Source organism: Phocoena phocoena, chromosome 1 (assembly GCF_963924675.1).
Source record: "Phocoena phocoena chromosome 1, mPhoPho1.1, whole genome shotgun sequence".
NCBI classification, from domain to species: Eukaryota; Metazoa; Chordata; class Mammalia; order Artiodactyla; family Phocoenidae; genus Phocoena; species Phocoena phocoena.
In genome coordinates this window covers 32,767,661-32,787,768 of record NC_089219.1, presented here as the reverse complement: position 1 = coordinate 32,787,768, position 20,108 = coordinate 32,767,661, and the positions used below count along the sequence as shown (strand labels likewise).

Genomic DNA, 20,108 nt, shown 5'->3' with positions numbered 1-20,108 from the left:
TGGAAATTCAAAAATCCATCTATAGTGAAGTGGCTAAAGTACATTCAAACCATGGAATACTATCAGCTATAAAAAAAGAATGAGGGGCTTCCCTAGTGGCACAGTGGTTGGGAGTCCACCTGCTGATGCAGGGGACACAGGTTCGTGCCCCGGTCCGGGAGGATCCCACATGCCGTGGAGCAGCTGGGCCCGTGAGCCATGGCTGCTGAGCCTGCGCATCCGGAGCCTGTGCTCCACAACGGGAGAGGCCACAACAGTGAGAGGCCCACGTACCACAAAAAAAAAAAAAAGAATGAGGAGGCACTTTGTTTACTGATATGGAATGACCTCCATGATATACAGTGAAGTAATAAAAGTAATATGTGTTTGTATGGGGGGCCGCCATTTATACTTAAAAAGTAAAAAATGTATATATGTGTTCTCTTGGATTTAAACAGAAAGATCTCTGGAAGGGTGTACAGAAAACTTAGTTATAACAAATGGTTGCCTCTGGTAGAATTTTGTGATGGGGGATGGAGGAAGAAGTCTTTTCACTTATACAACTGACTGTACCTTTTGAAGTTTATACCATGTGAAAGTTTTCCCCATTAAAAAAATTTTTTTTAATTAAAAAAATATAGGGGTGGTGATGTTTTAAACAGTAGTTCCCAAATGCTGGTCTGTAAATCAGCGAATGCCCATGATGAATAATTTATTAATCTACCACGAAATCATAAAAGTAATAATGTGTGAATTTTCTATAATATTGTTGAATTTAACTTGAAGGGCCAACTTTTATTCTTAAGTACTTTGTGTGGAGATATTAGTAGACAGTAGTTATCAATGTAATGTTTATTTACACAATGGGCAAAATCAGAAGTTGGCATCATTATGTCAATTCCTCCAATTTAGAGTCCTGAAATTCGAAGCACAGAATCACTGATTTAGACCTGGCTTTTGTTCATGTTGAATAATCTGTTTTTAGGCATTATTCTGGAAGGCATTTCTCCTGTGTATTTCATGGTGTCGAGTAAGTGATGAATTATAGCTGAAGGCTTTTCCACATTCATTACATTCATAAGGTTTTTCTCCTGTGTGATGCCTCTGATGTTTCTTAAAGGATGAATCATGCCTGTAGGCTTTTCCACAGCGGTTGCATTCATACGCTTTCACTCCTGTATGAACAGTTTTATGGTTGCTAAGGTGTATCCTTTGCCTAAAGGCTTTCCCACATTCCTTACATTTGTAGGGTCTCTCCCCAGTATGGATTCTCTGGTGATGCGTTAGATAAGCTCTATGACTAAAGGTTTTACAACATGTGGTGCATGCATAGGGCTTCTCCCCAGTATGAATTCTTATATGTTCACTAAGGTGTCTAATCTGTCTAAAGGTTTTCCCACATTCGTTGCATGTAAAGGGTTTCTCTCCAGAATGAGTTCTCAAATGTTGGATCAAGCTAATGTTCTGGCTGAAAGCTTTCTGACATTTATCACATACATAGGGTTTCTCACCAGTGTGAGTTCTATGATGTTGATTAAGAGATGAGCGATGTCTGAAGGCTTTACCACATTCTTCACATTCAAAGGGTTTCTCACCAGTATGGATTCTTTGGTGTGTGGTAAGGGATGCACTTTGACTAAAGGCCCTTCCACATTCCTTACACCTGAAAGGTTTCTCACCAGTATGAATTCTCATGTGTTCGGTAAGGTGAATGGGTTGTTTGAAGACTTTTTCACATATATTACATTCGTAGGTTTTTGTTCTTATGTAACTTACTGGATGATTAATCAAATCTGATTTGTATTTGTTTCTCTTTCTAGATGTGTCATATTTATGGTGCTTCTGTTCTATAACAACATTTGAACTCACAATATTTTTGCCAAATTTGTAAGTTTCTTGGCCTCTCTTCTTATGGGTCAAGATGGTTTGTCTCACGTCTCTTCCATGGCTATCCTGGTGGCTTTCTAACTCATGATCATATTTTGAGACTTTTCTCAATGTGGAAAAAATGACATCATCCCTCATGAACCTTTCCATCATCATGCCATGATAGAACTGTTCCTGTAAAACGTCATTCTTTGCAGTTGATGCAGCTGTTTCTGTTTTACTCTTCAAGTCTGAAAGAAATGGAAAAAATGCAAATAACTCATATTCATTATGCTTCAAAAAATCAATTATTATACTGGGTATGGACTAGAGATTTAGCTAACAATACATATAAAGTACATGAAGTTCTGAGTATATTTAAATATGGTTAGGCACTCTGGAGAGGTAATGGGAAATTAAGAAACAATGAACCAGGTAAAAGTGTGATTTTATATATAGGGTAAAAATTTGAATATTTTAGTCCTCTTCTTTCTATTAATACTAAATAATGAAATTTCAGGGCTATGTCTTAACAGTGTCTTTTTAATTGATAACTACTTTTGGAAAACATTCTCAGAAAGATAAAAAGATTTCCCTCTTCCCACTCCAGCTAGTTCAAAAATAAGGTTTGAGGGAATTCCCTGGTGGTCCAGTGGTTAGGACTCTGCGCTTTTACTGCCAAGGGCTCGGGTTCAATACCTGGTCAGGGAGCTAAGATCCCACAAGCTGCACAGTGTGGCCAAAAAAAAAAAACAAACAAAAAAATTTGAACTAAGGACATTCACAAGAATGTCAAGCTGTCTTTTACTGAAGCTTATATTAATATTTACATATTGTTCTGCTTCCTGTAGTTATTAATCTGTCCCGGGAAGTGTTAATTATACAAAGGAGACTTGTAAGAAACCCAGACTGCTATGTTGCTACTATTGCTATGTTCTATGAAAATATCCTTTCTTTAAAGGATATTTAAAATTCTGTTTTTTTAAATAATTTATTGCACCATTACTAATGCTTCAACTGACAGTTCCATATTCCTGAAAAGTATAACTTCTTGTAGGAGATTTGGTTAACACAGAAGGATCATTGGTACTTCCAAATTCCAAATTCTAAATGAATAGATGCAAAAATAAAGTCTATGTTCTGCAGGCCCCTGATTCTGGGCCTGGATTAGGGAGAAGGAAGACGAGAAGAAGAAGATAGGGGAAGAGAGAACAGGCCATCTATGACCCCTTCCCAATTCGGTATCCAAGCTGAAGCAGGCCCAAGCTAGGGGAGGAGAAAAGATATAACTTTGAAGTTGGGAGTTTTTATTATTATACTGAATTACACATTTCACTAAAAGACAGACTGTTATTATTTAAAGGGACAGGACCACCTATGGGACCTCTCTGAGATTTCATCCAGAGGCAGAGAAAGAACATTCATGGTAGCTATTATTATTATTTTCCTTATTATAAGTTGAAAAAGAGAAAACCCAGGAGAATGTACAAATTATTGGAATTAATAACAGAGTGAGACAAGGTGGCTGGCTAGAAGATCAAAACTGGTTATGTTATTACACACTAGCAAAAAAGAGAAAACATAATTGAAAAAAGTTATACCATTTAAAATAGCAGGGAATTCCCTGGCGGTCCAGTGGTTAGGACTCCATGCTCTCACTGCCAAGGGCCCGGGTTCAATCCCTGGTTGGGGAACTAAGATCCCACCAGCTGTGCAGGGTGGCCAAAAAAATAAAATGAAATAGCAATAAAATATAAGTTCTTCAGGACGAATCTGACAAAAGATGTTCAATGTGTACAAGACTTTTATGGGGGAAAATCCTTTATTTAAAAAAATTAGGAAATCTCAGTAAGTGGAGCAATATACCACACTCCTGGACAGTAGGACTCAATATCATAATATCAATTCCCTCCCAAATTGATCTATAAATTCAATTCTATTCCAATCAAAATACCACCAGAGTATTTGTGTGTGTGTGTGTGTGTGTGTGTGTGTGTGTGTGTGTGTGTGTAATTGATGCACTCATTATATAATTCATATGGAAAAGCAAGGGTCTAACAATAGCCAGGACAATTTTGAAGAACAAGATATTAAGTCTCACTATTAAATATAGTAATTAAGACAGCCTGGCATTAGAAACTTGGCAGGTGACAGAGTGGCATTAACTATTCAATAATTGGTTCTTGGACTGATTATCCACATGTAATAAGTTAAACTAGAGCTTCACCTCATACTACATATAAAATAAATTCAGATTTAACCTAAGTATGAAAATCAAAATCTTAAAGATATAAAATAATATATTTTTTCTATAAATCAATAAGGAAAAAAGATAATATAAAAATACACAAAGGATATAAACAAGTAATTTACAGAAAAGGAATCCTGGCTAGATGACCAATAAACATGAAAAATATGCCCCCTCTTATTAGTAATCAGGAAAATGAAAAAAACCAACAAGATATTCACCCACTGAATTTATAAAAATGTGAAACTTTGACAATGCCAAGTGTTGACAAGATGCTGAGTTCTGGAACCTCTCAAAACCTGCTGATAGGAGTACTAATTGGTGCAACTAGTTTGAAGAACAATTCTGTAAAACCTAGCAAAATGAAGGTGACCCAACAAGTCTGCTTCTATCAAATATCTCAGAGAAACACGAGAAGTTTTACACAAAGTTTTACTCCAGTATCTTTGTAATCCCCAAATTTAGAAACAGTACAAATGTCTATCAACAGGAAAATGGATAAATTGTGCTTTATTAATTCAACAGAAATGAATGAACCAGAACAATATGGATAAATATCAACGGTGTTGAATGAGAAAAGCAAGTGGAAAAGTATTATATACCATTTATTTAAAGAATAAGAACATGCAAAACAACATTATATATTGCTTGGGGGATATACACATGCAATACAAGTATGAAGATACATATACAAATGAAAATATTTAAACTCAGAAGAGTTAGTTGTTTCAAAAGGTAGGAGGGGAATAGCGGGGCTTAAACTCTGTTTTATTTCTTAATCTAGGTAGAAGTTACATAGAAATTTATTATAATGTTCTCTATGCCTTTCTGAATATCTAAAGTATTTCATAATAAAAGCAAAGTTTAAGGAGATTGTTAAAAACCATTGGATTTGCTTAGAAGGAATCCTGTGGTAATTTCTCTTGCAGGACTTTCCATAAACTAGTTATTACAATAAATAAAGATACTTGAGTTAAAGGGAGAGTGAGAATCAAAGCTAGGATTATAAGCTGAAAAATTGGTGAAAAGTAGAAATAGAATTCAAGAGAGATTAAAGATTTGTAGAATGCAGTGAGAGTCCTGAAAAGAGATCTGTTTTCTTTGAGGAGAGACCACGTACATCTGACTGCCTAGGGAAGGGAGCTTTCGATTGGCAGACTTCAGGATACTGAAGAAAGAAGGAAAATCAAGTTTAACCTTAATGAAGAGAAGACTTCTTTTCCCTCCAACTTCAGAGACTTTTGCAAGGTTAGGTGAAGGAAAGGGGTGCAAAGGGAGGGGTAAAATCGGGTTCAGTGCATGCCTGTCCATCCTCTCAGCCTTCCCGCAGCCTGGGAAGATGCTGGGCACTCTGGCCTACATATTGAAAGGCACCATCTGCCTTGATCTCACCTGAACTGGGATCTCCTGGGCCTTCTTTCTCTGTCATCCATGGCGCTTCTCCTTTCTCCAACTGGGAAATCACACTAGGTTTGGAAAGTTGACATCCTACTTATGGAGTGAAAAAAAGGGTATGAATATTTATGCTGAGGTCTAAGAACCATCCCTGGAATGTAGTTCCAATCCTCTGGTATTTAGGGTCTCTGAAAACAGAAAGGGACACCACAGCATTTTTTTCTGTTCTCACTCTACAAAGTAAAACCGTTCCCCCAAGGGAGGAGATTCAGGAATGTTCTGGCTTGATTTTCAAAGGAATGAGACGTCTATCTCCAACACAGAACCCAAGGCCAGGCTCCAGGGAATCTACAGCATTTAATAATTTAGGAATAGTAACTGTCCTGTAATGGGTAGGTTTCTGGACGTATGTGTAACCCATGCTTACCCACTGAGACCAGGTTCCCATAGTTCTCCAGCATCACCTCCCGGTACAGATTCTGGTGAGCAGGGGCCAGCTGCCCCCACTCCTCCTGGGTGAAGTCCACAGATACGTCCTTGAAGGTCAATAGTTCCTAGAATATCAAATATATTCCTTTTCAGTCTGAGACCACCTCCATCAAGATCCAAGATGTTCTTACAGTATTCTAAATTCTGAGAGATTCTAAACTAGTTTTACTGGGAGCCTCCTCTGGATCTGTTTGGTGATTCTCGGAGACTACCATAAGTAATTAAACATACAGAAGGACAGATGGTCATATATGTCTTAGAAAAAAATTAAGCAGGATAAGGGGAACAGGGAGAGCCACAGTGTGGATGGGGAGGATCTTTCACGTAGGGTGGCTGGGGAAGGCCTTCCTAAAAGGGTGATATTTGAACAGAGACATGAGCTCAGTGAGGAAAAGCCACGTGGAAATCTGAGGGGAGAGCCTTCCAGATGGGGACAAAGGACCTGAGGTGAGAGTGTCCTTGGCTTGTCTGAGGAACAGAAGAGTAGCCAGCATTGCTGGAGGTGGGCTAGTGAAGGGGAATGCAAGGATATGAGATCAGAGGGGCTGGGGGAGGGAAGAGAGGCTTTTAGCACTTATTGTCACAAAGACCAGTGCATCCCTGCTGAGTTGAAATTCTGGGGCCCTGCTGGAGTTTAATGCAAGATGAACAAAACTGTCTGGAACTGTGGTCTAACCCCTCCCTGGCTCAAATACTGAAGAGGTAAAAAGGATCAGCCCCTCAGCAGTGGTGGCATGGGGCACTGGTAGTTGGGTTAATCAGAAGTGAACTCAATCGAATTAAAGTGTATCTCAGCCAGAGCTCAGCCACAGCTCTAGGAAAAATATGAATAATCAGTCCCTCACCTTAACCACCAGTCAGAGGAAAAGGCTTAGAGTCTTCTGTAAATAAATGGAACAAACAAAAGAAATAAACAGACTATATCTATCTATCCATATATACCTTTATTTGTTAATTGTTTATTTAACAAGAGAAATTATTCCTTAGACCAGATATTCATGTTTCATAGTTCAGGAACACAGATCAGTGACAAACTTCATGCAACTCAACCCAAAGAAATTCTTTACATTCTAAAATCACTTTGCACTCTGAAAGATACCAGCCTTCCTCATTGCCTCAAAATTTTTCATGGAACCACAATTTCTGTAGAAATCTGCATATGCCTTCTTTCTTGGTTCAGCCAAAGCAATCCTGTAGAAAGCTGCAACCCCCAGGGATACAATGAATGCTCTAACAGTATGAAATAGCAGATGCTTGGCCAGGAGGCCATGCATCTGAGGTTTCGTCAAAGAACTGGAAACCATGGTAGTTATTCACCTCAACACCAACGTCCTTCCAGGCTGATGGAGAAATGGACCTATCTATGCATATTTCATCCTCCACCATTCTTTTATACACAATATCTGAACTACAATAAAAAATTATTAGACATACAAAGAAGGAGGAATATCTGACCTATAATCAAGAAAATAAAAACATAAGAAGCAAACACCTAGGTAACCAAGTCATTAGAATTAGCAGAAAAGAAGTTTAAATAAATTATTAAAATATATGTTGAAGAGGGCTTCCCTGGTGGCACAGTGGTTAAGAACCTGCCTGCCAATTCAGGGGACACGTGTTCGAGCCCTAGTCCAGGAAGATCCCACATGCTGCAGAGCAACTAAGCCCGTGCACCACAACTACTGAAGCCTATGTGCCCTGGAGCCCGTGCTCCACAACAAGAGAAGTCACCACAACGAGAAGCCTGCACACCGCAAGGAAGAGTAGCCTCCACTCCCCGCAACTAGAGAAAGCCTGCACACAGCAATGAAGACCCAACGCGGCCAAAAATAAATAAATAAATTTATTTTAAAAATAAAATATATGTTGAAGAATTTACAATAAAATATGGATAGAATAGGTGAAAATGTGGGGTTAATTGAGGAGAGAGAAATGCTAAAAAAGAACTAAAAGACAATTCTACAAGTGAAAAATACAATATCTGAAAAATCCACTGGATGGGCTTAATAACAGATGGACCCTGATGAAGACAAAATCAGTGAAACTTAACACAGGTCAACAGATAGTATTCAAATGGAAGCACCAAGAGAGAAGAAGAAAACCAAAAAACCAAAAAACACCTGGGATAATATCAAGTAGTCTAATATACATGTAATTAGAATCTAAGAAGGAGAAGAGAGAATGAGCAGAAAAAAATATTTGAAGAAATAAAGGCTGAAAAATTTCCAAATTTGAGTAAAAATTCAACCCACAAATCCAAAAGCCAGCAAACCCTCCACGGGGGGAAAAAAATTCAGAGAATATCATGTCTATGCACATCATTAAAACTGCTGAAGAGCAAAGATAAAAGGGAAGAACATAAAAGTAGTCAAAAAAAGGTAGGAAAGGAGGAACAAAAAAAAAAAAGAAAAGTTGGTATAAAACAAAGGAACAAACAGAAAGACATGTCACATCTGGGGAAATAATAAGAATAATAGCTGACTTCTCATCTGAAAAAATACAAGCCACAAAATCATGGAACATCTTTAAAGTGCTTAAAAGAAAAAACAGTCACCCTAGAATTCTATATTCAGTAAAAGATTCTCAAATAGGAAGACCATATAAAGACATTTTTAGATCACCAAAGCTGTGAGAATTCATCATCAGAACACCCCCACTACAGGAAATGCTAAATGACATTCTTTAGGCTGAAAGGAAATAATGTCAGTTAGAAACTTGGAACTTGGTGGTGGGATGAATTGGGAGATACTGATTGACATATATACACTGATATGTATAAAATAGACAACTAATAAGAACCTGCTGTATAAAAAATAAATAAAATAAAATTCAAAAGTTAAAAAAAAAAACTTGGAACTAAAGGAAGGAATGAAAAGTGCTTGAATTGGTAAATGTGTGCAAAGATGAAAGGCTCGTTTTTTTTTCCTTTTCTTAATTTCTTATAAGACAATTTACTGTTAAAAGCAAAAATAAGAACAATGTATTACGGGGTGTATAAGATGTAAAGTGAAAAGCATGATGACAATACACAAAGAATGGGAAGAGTAAATGGGAAAATAAGGCTTTCAAATTATATGTGAAACAGTATAGTAATAATTCAACTGTGACATGTGAAAAATGCATATTGTAATAGCTAGAGCAACCACTAAAAACAAATGAAACAGCTAAAAAAGTCATTAGAGGACATAAAATAGAATACTAAATAAACTGCACAATCCAAAAGAAGGCAGGAGAGGAACAAATAAACAAAAGAATAGATTTGACAAACAGCAAACAAAGAACAAGAATATACACTTAAATTCCACCACATCAATGATTATGTAACTGTAAATATAAACGTTACTAAGCAAGCACAACCCAGCTATATTTAAGAAGGTCACACTTTAAATATAAAGGCACAAATAAGTTAAAAGTAAAAGAATGAGGGACTTCCCTGGTGGCACAGTGGTTAAGAATCTGCCTGCCAATGCAGGGGACACAGGTTTGATTCCCTGGTCCAGGAAGATCCCACATGCCACGGAGCAACTAAGCCCGTGTGCCACAACTACTGAGCCTGCACTCTAGAGCCCACGAACCACAACTACTGAGCCCGCATGTCACAACTACTGAAGCCCGCGCACCCTAGAGCCCATGCTCCACAACAAGAGAAGCCACCACAATGAGAAGCCCGTGCACCACAATGAAGAGTAGCCCCCACTCGCCACAACTAGAGAAAGCCCAGGCGCAGCAACAAAGAGCCAATGCAGCCAAAAATAAATAAATAAATAAAATTAAAAAAAGAAAGTAAAAGAATGAGAAAAAGCTATCCTATACCAACAATAACTAAAAACACTGGAGGAGCTGTGTTAAATCAGACAAAGTGGGCTTAGGAAAAAGAATATTATGAGGCATAAAGAAGAGACATTTCGTAATGATAAATGGTCAGTCCATCAAGAAGACAACAATCCTATGTGTTTATGCACCTGATAACAGAATTCAAGATACATAAAGCAGAGTTGACAGAACTAAAGGGAGATATAGATGAAACTATAATAATTAGAGATTTTAACACTCCTCTCAGTAAATGATGGAACAAGTAGACAAAAATTTATCAAGGATATAGATTTGAACAACCTATCAACCAACTTAACCTAACTGACATTTGTAGAGCACTATACCTAACCACTGCAGCATATAAATTCTTTTATTTTTTAGATTCTTTTTTAAAGTAAACTTTTTATTTTGAGATTACAGATTTATTATATAATTCTAATTGTAGATTTACATGCAGTTGTAAGAAATAATACAGAGATCCCATGTACTCTCTACTGGGGGTAAAACAGAGTTTTAATTGGAAAGGGGCACAAGGGAACATTCTGAGATGGTGGAAATGCTCTATATCTTGATTTGGTTACATGGTATATATATATGTCAAGATAGAACTATGTACTCCCTTAAGTGTATTTTCCTATATGTAAATTACAACTCAATTTTAAGAAATTTAATCTTATCCCAGTGCTAAGAATCCCACCAGTTTTTGACAAATGTCAGTCAGGTGGTAAGAATTCCAGATAAGTGGAATGTAGATATAAGATACCTCTTCAAATAATTAGAATATTATTACTTCTTCCATATTACCAGAAATAACCCTGGAACACATTTCAATCCTAAAAGGTGTTAGCATCTGAATTAACAGAGGAAGCTGGGCTTGTAAACAGCTAAAAAAAATCACCAAGCAAGTAAATACAGGAGATGAGTTCAAAACCATCTAATTTCAGAACCCAAGTTCTCACCTAAAACTCTTCTGTCCTCGAATAACATCTCCTCTTTAAGAGTCTTCTTTTCTCGTTTATTCTACAGTTTTCCTTCTGTTTCACCTATGCTTCTACCAGGTGGTAAGGACACAGTTTCCACACCCTGTTGTAACCGCCCAGCCTGTCTAATGTGTATGCTCTGTGGCCTGACCATTTCTTCTCTTCTCACGTCTTTGGCTGCAGTTTGACCTCTGCTCCAGACACTATTCTAAGGGCCACCTCATGAAGTGATAGATGTACCTCACTAAAAATGTCAAAACTTTATTCTCACTAAGTTTGTTTTTGAGTATGAAATACTCATAAAAATTGAGGTTTATCGGACTTCCCTGGTGGCGCAGTGGTTAAGAATCCGCTTGCCAATGCAGGGGACATGGGTTCCATCCCTGGTTCGGGAAGATCCCACATGCCGCGGAGCAACTAAGCCTGTGCACCACAACTACTGAGCCTGCCGCCCTAGAGCCCACGAGCCACAACTACTGAGCCCACAAGCCACAACTACTGAAGCCCACGCGCCTAAAGCCCATGTTCCACAACAAGAGAAGCCACCGCAATGAGAAGCCCGCACACTGCAACGAAGAGTAGCCCCCGCTCGCCTCAACTAGAGAAAGCCCACATGCAGCAACAAAGACCCAATGCAGCCAAAAATAAATAAATAAATAATTTTTCAAAAATTGAGGTTTATCTTAGGTCCCAAGTTTTTACGGGCTAGAATTTATATCACTCATTTTGCTTTCTCTACAAAAATTCGCACAACGTTAGATCTAGATGTTGGTTAGAAACAAGCGTTTTCTATGAGTAAGGAAACTGCTACCACTGCGGCCCAGTTTTCTGTAAAAGACTAACTTGCACTGAGTTCCCTGGGTGAAATTCGTTAGCCTCAATATGCCCCAACTCCCCAGAAAAGGGCAAGTTATAATCTTAAAAACCAAAAAGCATGTCAAGAAAGTGACAGGAAACTTCGACCCACCTGGGAGTCTGTTGTCCGGGCCCCGGGAGTCACTTCATCCTTTAAACTTTCTCCCTGGGTCTCATCAGCATCCTGAGACAGCAGAGCTGAGGAAGGAAAAGAGCCAGAAAGTTTGCATCTCCCCAAACCCCCCAAATAGAAAAACTGCCTGTAGATCTGCTGAATATGGTCCCCCTCTCAAAACATTCACAGAGGGACATTCGGAGCAACTCAAGAGCAGACTGGAGCCTCCTTAATGAGGAGGATCTGCAGGGCATTGCTTTGGGCATTAACGCTTCCCAATGGCCAGTGCTGGTACAAAAGCACAGACCTACCAGGCCACTCCTTTGTTCAAAGGTTCCCGACAAGAAAGAAAAATACAAACACCTCCCATGGACTTCAAGGCACTCTATAATCTGCCTGAAGCACATTTTCCCAGCATTAGTTGCCTCTAACCACCATCCTTTATCTGTGGGACACATACACTGACCACATTCTTAACCCTTAGTTAGACTAGAACAGTCTCCATTCTCTGAACCACTCTTCAAGGTACCCACTTTTGTATCTTTTCCTCAATTCTTCCGTAAAAAAAACCTAGACATCTTTTAAGGCCCAATTCAATGCTACCTGCTTTGTGAAATTTTCTCTGATAAGTACAATCAGAAGAATGTTTCCTGTCTCTCAAAAGAATTTTACCATAGAATGTATTTAGGCTACTTTCTATTCTTTTGATCTGAGTATGTGTCTATCTCCATCAATTAATAATTAGCATTAGAGATCATTATTCATTTTTCCATCCATCAAGATGCTTAGCAAAGTCCCCTGCCTGACAGAGTTAGAATATAACAAATACAAGCTGGATTCGAAGTGTTATAGGTATGAACTAAGAGACCACATGAGACATACAAATTCCTCTGTCCACCCATCTATTCTGACCCAACCACCAAATACTGTGTAATCTTGGTTATGTTTCCCACTGAACTCATATATTTCAAGGTAAAATGAGAGTAACTAAGCATGTCATTCCTTCTTCCTGGCAGGAGATGAAAAGAAAGAAAAAAATATTGGTTTGGGGTTAAAATGACTGAAACTTGTGAAGGAAAACCACTGGAGGGCTTAAGAAAGTAGAAACTTTTGACCCCAATGTCTGTGAGTCACGCTTACATACTTGGGAGCCGCTGGTGGGGAACACCCTGAATTCTGTCTTCCTGTCCTGTTTATTCGAGGACACGAGATGGGAGCAGCATGGCACACGTGTTGCAAAGATCCAGTGCCCAGAGCCCCACATTTTCTCTCACAGCTATCCCTTTCCCCAAAGCCATAAGCATGAGCCCCAAGGACCTCCTTTCCTCCAATCTTCTCCCCTAGAGACACCTCAATGATGTGTGTATCTATCTTTCTGCAAGCAAACTGAGACCCCTTCCTCTACCTCCATCCCCTCCCTCCATCAGCCTCTCTCACCTCCTCCTTCAAACATCTTGGTCACGTCCTCCCACAGGGGTGCCCCTTCCTTGGCCTTCTGTGGATGGTGCAACTTCACCCAGGTGCTGGCCTCGACGGGCAGGGTGATCAGGAGCTGCTGTAGCATGATGATACCACCCGACTGGCCTTGTCCACTTCTGGGGAGGACACTGCCAGGGCTTCTGCTGAGACGCCTCACAGTTGTATGGTCCTCCTCTGATCACAATCTCCTGCCCTCAGGACTTTGGCCTGAGGACTTTGGTCCCTGCGGCACCAGAACCTGGGGGCTCCCAGAGGCTAATGTGGCTTTAACAGCCCTGAAAAAGTGACTCCTTTCTGAAATTAAGTACTGCCTGCTTGGGAGGCGGCCGGTTGAGTAGGTCTGAGTACACGCCTCTTCATATTCTTCTAGAGGAGCAAAAGGTAGGAGAGGAGGGACCCAGAAAACTGATCATAGAGCTAGAACTCCAGAACTTGCGGAAATATATTTAAAACTGCAAAAGATCCAAAAACAAAGATGTGGCATCAATGTGGAAGTAAGTATAATTGGTGCTTTGGATGCGGCTTTAATTTCCAGTTCTATACACACTTTCATAAACAGCCAGTGACACACAAACACCAAGGATACACAAACATACACAGTCCCCGCCTTGACTTCCTTCCTTGTAAGCTGCATGCATCTTCTGCCTGGATACAGGCGTGGGAGTTAAGAGGGCAAGTTTAGAAACCAGATAGCCTGGGTTAGAATCCTGACACTTGCACTTCAAAGCTCTAAGACACTTCAATTCTCTGAGCTTCAGTCCCATCATCTAGAAAATGCAGATAACAAATGTACTTCATAGGGCTGTAACAATGTGGGGAATACATTGCCTTCATAGACATTATTAGAAAGCTTTTGCTTTAATGTTGCAATCATAGCATTACCTTTTAAAATTATTTTTAAAAAACAATTACAGATCTGAATTTAAACTTCAAGTATCTCAACTGATGGAATAATCACATAGCTGTGTTTTCACACGGGCAAGTAGTGACAGACACATCACCACCCACGTGGATGCCCAGAAGCTGGCAAGTCCTTTTAACCTCTGGGTTAAGATACAACCTGCTTTCAGAAATGTTCAACTGGGGGAGAGGAGGGGTATGTCTTCAAACGGAGGAAATATAGTACTTTGAATATAATGAGGACTATTGCATAACTGTCTGTAGCAGGAAAATTTGGAAACAGCCCAAATTCATCATCTCATCGAAACCCCTGGCATCTGGACATGTGCCTCCACAGCGACCAGGTCCAGTGTATCCCGGCCCCAAGAACAGTCCTAGTCCTAGCTTCCCGGAAAGGGAGCTGGCCTAACTTTTTGGAGTTTGTGGGGCAGGCTTCTTCTTGTTTTCAGCTGTGACTGATGCAGAGAAAGGAGCAGCATCCTATGGATAGGAGCATGTGGAAAATATCCTAAACCCTGATTAAATAGAAAGTAAAATGGCTTGTTACCAAAGTGAGGAAACTTTCGAATCTTATGAAAGGGTTAAAAACAGAGAAGCTTCATTTCGAGATGCCCCTTCTCACTGCTCCCAGACGTGCCTCCCTCGGACTTAGAGACTTGCAGACACAGGCAGCTTAGCTTCCTACTCACCAGACCGGCCTTGGACGCTGGCAGGACGAGAGATGGGGGCGTGAGAGAGCCCGTTCTTGAGGCTTTCAGCTCCAGAGGGTGTCTCTTTAGAGAAGGGCCGTGGGTGATGGATTTTGTTCTTTCCCGGCCTTTTAGAGACAGACCACATCCCCACCCAACACAATGATTCTTTTAAAAACGCCCAACGTTCACGCAGGCTTCCTTCGGAAGCTCAGAGGACTATCGGCCTCCGGACGGGACCGGGGAATCTTTTCCAAATTCCCAAGAGGCGGCCTAGGGCGGGTGCTGCGGCACCAGATGAACCCACCGCCCCTCCAAGGTATCCTTTCCAGACCGCACCCCCGGGAGCAGGGCTTTGGGGGCCACAATGCGAGGGGTGCCCAGAACCGGCTTCCCGCAGACCCGGGCGAGGATACAGCTCGCCGGCCGCTGCTTTGATGCCGGCCCGGTGGCAGCAGCCAGGCCCACCGGCGCCCAGCCTCCTGGGCCGCAGCCCGGGTGTCCCGGCGCCTCCACCCTCCCGGCGCGCCGTGGCCTTTGCCCGTGTCCCGGTCGCTCTCGCCCGGGCCCTGGCGGGTTCGGGGTGCGGCCCCAGATGCTGCGGTGCAGCCACAAACCCCGGCGCCCGCCCTTCTTCCGGCGGCTCCGCACGCCTGGCCGCCCGCTCCGCCCAAGGGGAGCCGCGAGGGCCCCGCCCTCTCCAGGGAGGCAGGCGCTCCGGAAAACCCGGAACCCGGACTATGCCGGACTGCCCCACGGCACGCGTACCCCCAGGGCTGCCAGACCCTGGTCAGCGGCCACCCAGGCGGACCGCCTGCGTTTCCTGACTGTGGTCCCAAGAGACTAGGTGGCCCGCCCAGCTCTTCTGGTGGGGAAGCCCTTTCTCTGTCGTTCATTCATTCATTTATTCAACTATCTTCTGAGTGCCTAGATCTGCCACACATTGTTACAGGCTCTGGGGAGATACCAGTTATCAAGACGCAATCCCTGCTTTCTTGGATCTTAATTCTGGCAAAATTAAATAGGTAATAATAATGTAGAAAGGGAATATTGCCTGCCAGTCCAGTAAACAACAAATTGCCTGCCATCAAGCCATCAGCCACTGCAGCCCTCCACTGAGGGGAATTCAGGATGGAGACAAACAGGAAACGCTCTGCACTCTGGATACTGGCCCTAGATAGTTAAGATGCCTATCTAAGGAATAATTTCAATGAGCCCAGACTCTTGCATCTTCCCATAGATAGGAAAGCACTAAAATCATTAAGATTTTTTGAGATGTCCGTAGATTAACAGTAATCTTTTTATGTTTGACTACATGTCTTTCTTCAGCAAAAAATCCTATGTATCTTGGCTCCTCCCTTACCTCTTCAAAGCAGTTCCTCAGAGCTATCTGAGAGGCTGTCTCCCAGGCTATAGTCCTCAGCAAGTTCCCCAAATGAAACTTAACATGCAACTTTTAGGTTGTGCACTTTTCTTCAGCCCACGATAAATAGAAAAATAAAGAGATAATCCCCCAAGTGATGGTAAGGGCTATGAAGAAAAAGGAGGCAGCGTGTGGAGAGGGGGATAGGCGATGACTGGAGTTCCTCTTTCTGGTAACAGTGGGCTAGCGTCTTTATATCAACCCACCTCAGGAAACAACAAATTAAAAAATAAAACTCTGGAATACATGCAGAGTATGTGAAGTTCTTAAAGGAATGTATTAATTTGCTAGGGCTGCTACAACAAAATACCACAGACTAGGTGGCTTAAATAACAGAAATTTATTTTCTCACAGTTTTGAAGGCTAAAAGCCCAGGATCCAGGTCTCAGCAGGACTGGTTTCTCCTGAGGCCATTCTGCTTGGCTTACAAATGGCTCCCTTCTCCCTATGACCTCACATGGTCTTTCCTCTGTGTGCTTTCATGCCCCTAGTGTCTCTCTATGTGTCCAATTTTCTTCTTCTTTTTATAAGGACACTTCTTAAAATCTCCTCATATGAAGATTGGATCAGATTAGAGTATACCCCAATGTCTCATTCTAAATTAATCACCTCTTTAAAGTGACCAAGCTTAATCACTTGAATATGTGATTAAATACAGTCACATTCTGAAGCACTGGGGGTTAGGATTCCAACATCTGAATTTTAGGGGGATGCTATTCAGCCCATAGCAAGCTGTCTAAGAGATGGCATGATATTAGGGAATTGCCAGACCAAAAGCTGGAAAGCCAGGATCCAGGGACATGATATGACTTGGAAGATGCCTTTGCTGAGGGTATTTACCTAACTGGAAAATTATAATTTTTCACTTCAGAGAAGAAAAAATAAATAAAATACAGTGTGTGGAGAGTGAAACAGAAGACCCTCTGTATAATAACTGGGACCCCAAAGGGCTATACACTCAGGAGAAGAATGAATTGGAAGTGGAACAGCTTCAGGGGTATTTACAGGCTAGGGTCAAATTGCCTGTCCAAGTATTGATTTTGGTTTAAGGTGGGCTCTGACTGAGATGCTATCAGATGCCTGGCAAAAACAAATACAAATCCTCTCTGGAGGAAAGCATTATAATTATAGGCCTTAGATTGTTCCTACATGTAAGTTTTTGTAGAAATGGTGAGTACAGAGTTAAAGATAAGCTGGTACACAGGGAAACTAGACTCCTAGTGAGTATTTCAGCAGAAACACAAACAACAGAAATAGACCTACAAAGACAACTGCTTTTGGAATTACCAGATGCAAAGTATAAAACAACTTATGTTTTCTTTGTTTAAAGAAATAAAAGATAACTCAGACAGTTTTGGCAGATACCTGGAAACTATAAAAAGTGATATAACATATTTTTTAAAAACTAAATAGAAACTCTATGACAAAGAAATACAGTAACAAAATTAAGAATTCATTGAATGCATATAATGGCAGATTAGACATAGATGAATAGAGAATAAATGAAATGGAAGGTAGGTCAGAAGAGATTATCTAGAATGAAGCATTAAGAAACAAAAGGATGAAATATATAGAAGAGAGAATAAGAGACATAGATGTTACAGTGAAAAGATCTAGCATAAGTTTAAGAGAGAGACAGTATTTGAAGAGATAATGGCTAAATATTTTTTAATACCTGTGAAAGCAAACAGATCACAGATTTAAGAAGCCAAATAACTCTCTAATGAGTTAAATAAAGAGAAATCTACACCTAGACACATCATAGTGAAACTGAAAAAAACTAAAAGAGAAAATCTTAAAAGTGTCTGTGGTAGTTTTAAAATATGCCCATTCCTTCCTCCCTCTCCCCTTGAATGTGAGTCAGACTAACTTCTAAAGAATAAAATGTGGGATTCCCTGGCAGTCCAGTGATTAAGACTCCATGCTTCCACTGCAGGGGGCGTGGGTTAGATCCCTGGTCTTGGAACTAAGATCCCACATGCCATGCAGAGTGGCAAAAAAAAAAAAAAAAAAAAGAGTGGAATGTGGTGGAAGTGACAGTATGTGATTTCAGAAGTTAAGTCACAAAAGATTGCCACTTCTGCTTTGCACACTCTTTGATTGCTTGCTCTGAGGAACTTGCCAGCCATTTGAGTTAGCTATCTTGGAAGTGTATCCTTTAGCCCCAACCAAGCCTTCGGATGACTCCAATCTCAGCTGACATCTTACTGCAACTTCATATTGACTGAATTCTGAGCCAGAACCGCCCAACTAAGCAGGCTCTGAATTACTGACTCATTAAAAAATGTGAGATTAAAAAATGTTTATTTTTTTAAGCCATTAAGTTTTGGAGTTACTTATCATGCAGATATTCCTAATTAATACAGTGGCAAATTTTGATAACTAGCACAAGCAGCACTGTGACAGCTAACTTATCATCTGTGATAATGGAAGCCAGAAGACAGTGGGATGAAATCTTCAGTGTGTTGTGAGGAAATAATTGACAACACAGAATTCAATGCAGAATTAAAAAAAAATCTTTCAAGAATAAAGGAGAAATAAAGACATTTTCAGACCAAAAAAATGAGAGAGTTTGCCACCAACAGACTACATTAAAGAAAAATTTTCAAGGCTGAACTTTAGGCAGAAAGAAAATGATTCCAGACAAAAGGACAAAAATGTAAAAAGGAACAAAGAAAAAAAATATGTGACTATAAAGGAGCATTAATGATGTAGAGTAAAAATCTTAATAATTTGTGAGGTTAAAAAAATAGATTTGGAGATACAGGGATATATGTATATGTATAGCTGATTCACTTTGTTATAAAGCAGAAACTAACACACCACTGTAAAGCAATTATACTCCAGTAAAGATGTTTAAAGAAAAAGATTTAATATCCAAAAACAACGGCATAGAGATTGGGAAGAGGGTGAATTGAGTTAAAGTATTCTAAGTTAAAGTGTTATAGTTAAAGTGCTCTAAGGACTATTGTAGACAAGAGTAGAGGTATTCATTAACATACATTCTGATAAGTAGAAAATGTATATTGTTAGCCAGTAGACTTATATTACTGAATGTGAAAACCTATTATAAAGTTATAGTATCAGTAATTAAGACAATGAGGTAGGTATTGGTGCAAGAATAGATAAACTGACAAAGGAACAAGAGTCCAAATTCAGACCTACATATAGACAATCACCTGATTTAGAAAAAGGGTGGAGGAAAAGAAGGTCTTTTAAATAAGTTGGTGATGGGTCAGTTGGACCTTTATATTGACCTCTACTTTACAACATAAACAAAAATCAGTCCTAATGGATTTCAAATCTAAATGTGGTAGATAAAACAAAATGTTTTAGAAGAAAGTAGGAGAGTATTTGTACAACCTTGAAATGGGCATAGATTTATTACATGGAATAAAAAGTGCTAAACATAAAGGACAAAATTAATAAGTTAACCCAGATTAAAATCAAGGACCAGAGATTTCAGGTATTTTTGATGAGGGTATAAATTGGTACAACTATTTCAGAAAAGCATTTGGTAGTAGCATTTACTGAAGCTGAACATTATGATCCAGCAATCCTATCCTTTGTTATATAACCAACAGAAATGGATACATGTATTTACCAAAAGACATATACTAGAATGTTCATAGAACATTCTTTATATTAATCCCAAACTAGAAACCACCCAATGCCCATCAGCAGTGGACTGAGCAAATAAATATTGCTATATCATACAATAGAGTACACACAGCAATGAAAATAGAGACTAGAACTACACACAACAATATTGATGAATCTCACAAATATAGTATTGAGCAAAAGAAACCAGATACAAAAGAATACATGTAATTCTATTTAAATAAAGTACAAAGAGAGGTGAAATTAACCTATGGTG

At 39.9% G+C, this 20,108-nt stretch overlaps 1 protein-coding gene across 1 annotated transcript; it reads right to left on the bottom strand.

The window, feature by feature from the left end:
* Positions 1-743: 743 nt before the first annotated feature.
* On the bottom strand, positions 744-13,577 carry ZFP69 (ZFP69 zinc finger protein). The gene is made up of 5 exons (XM_065897044.1): positions 13,178-13,577; positions 11,738-11,823; positions 5,916-6,042; positions 5,486-5,584; positions 744-2,096 (listed from the first exon to the last, which is right to left on the bottom strand). The coding sequence occupies exons 1-5, from the start codon at positions 13,302-13,304 to the stop codon at positions 961-963; spliced, it is 1,575 nt and encodes a 524-aa protein (XP_065753116.1). The 5' UTR covers positions 13,305-13,577; the 3' UTR covers positions 744-960.
* Positions 13,578-20,108: the final 6,531 nt, after the last annotated feature.

Coding starts and splice junctions, on each gene's coding strand:
- ZFP69 (XM_065897044.1), bottom strand. CDS start 13,304: ATGCTACAGCAGCTCCTGATCACCCTGCCCGTCGAGGCCAGCACCTGG. Junction 6,043..11,737: donor CCCGGACAACAGACTCCCAG/GTGGGTCGAAGT, acceptor TTGATATTCTAG/GAACTATTGACCTTCAAGGA. Junction 5,585..5,915: donor TGGGAACCTGGTCTCAGTGG/GTAAGCATGGGT, acceptor TCACTCCATAAG/TAGGATGTCAACTTTCCAAA.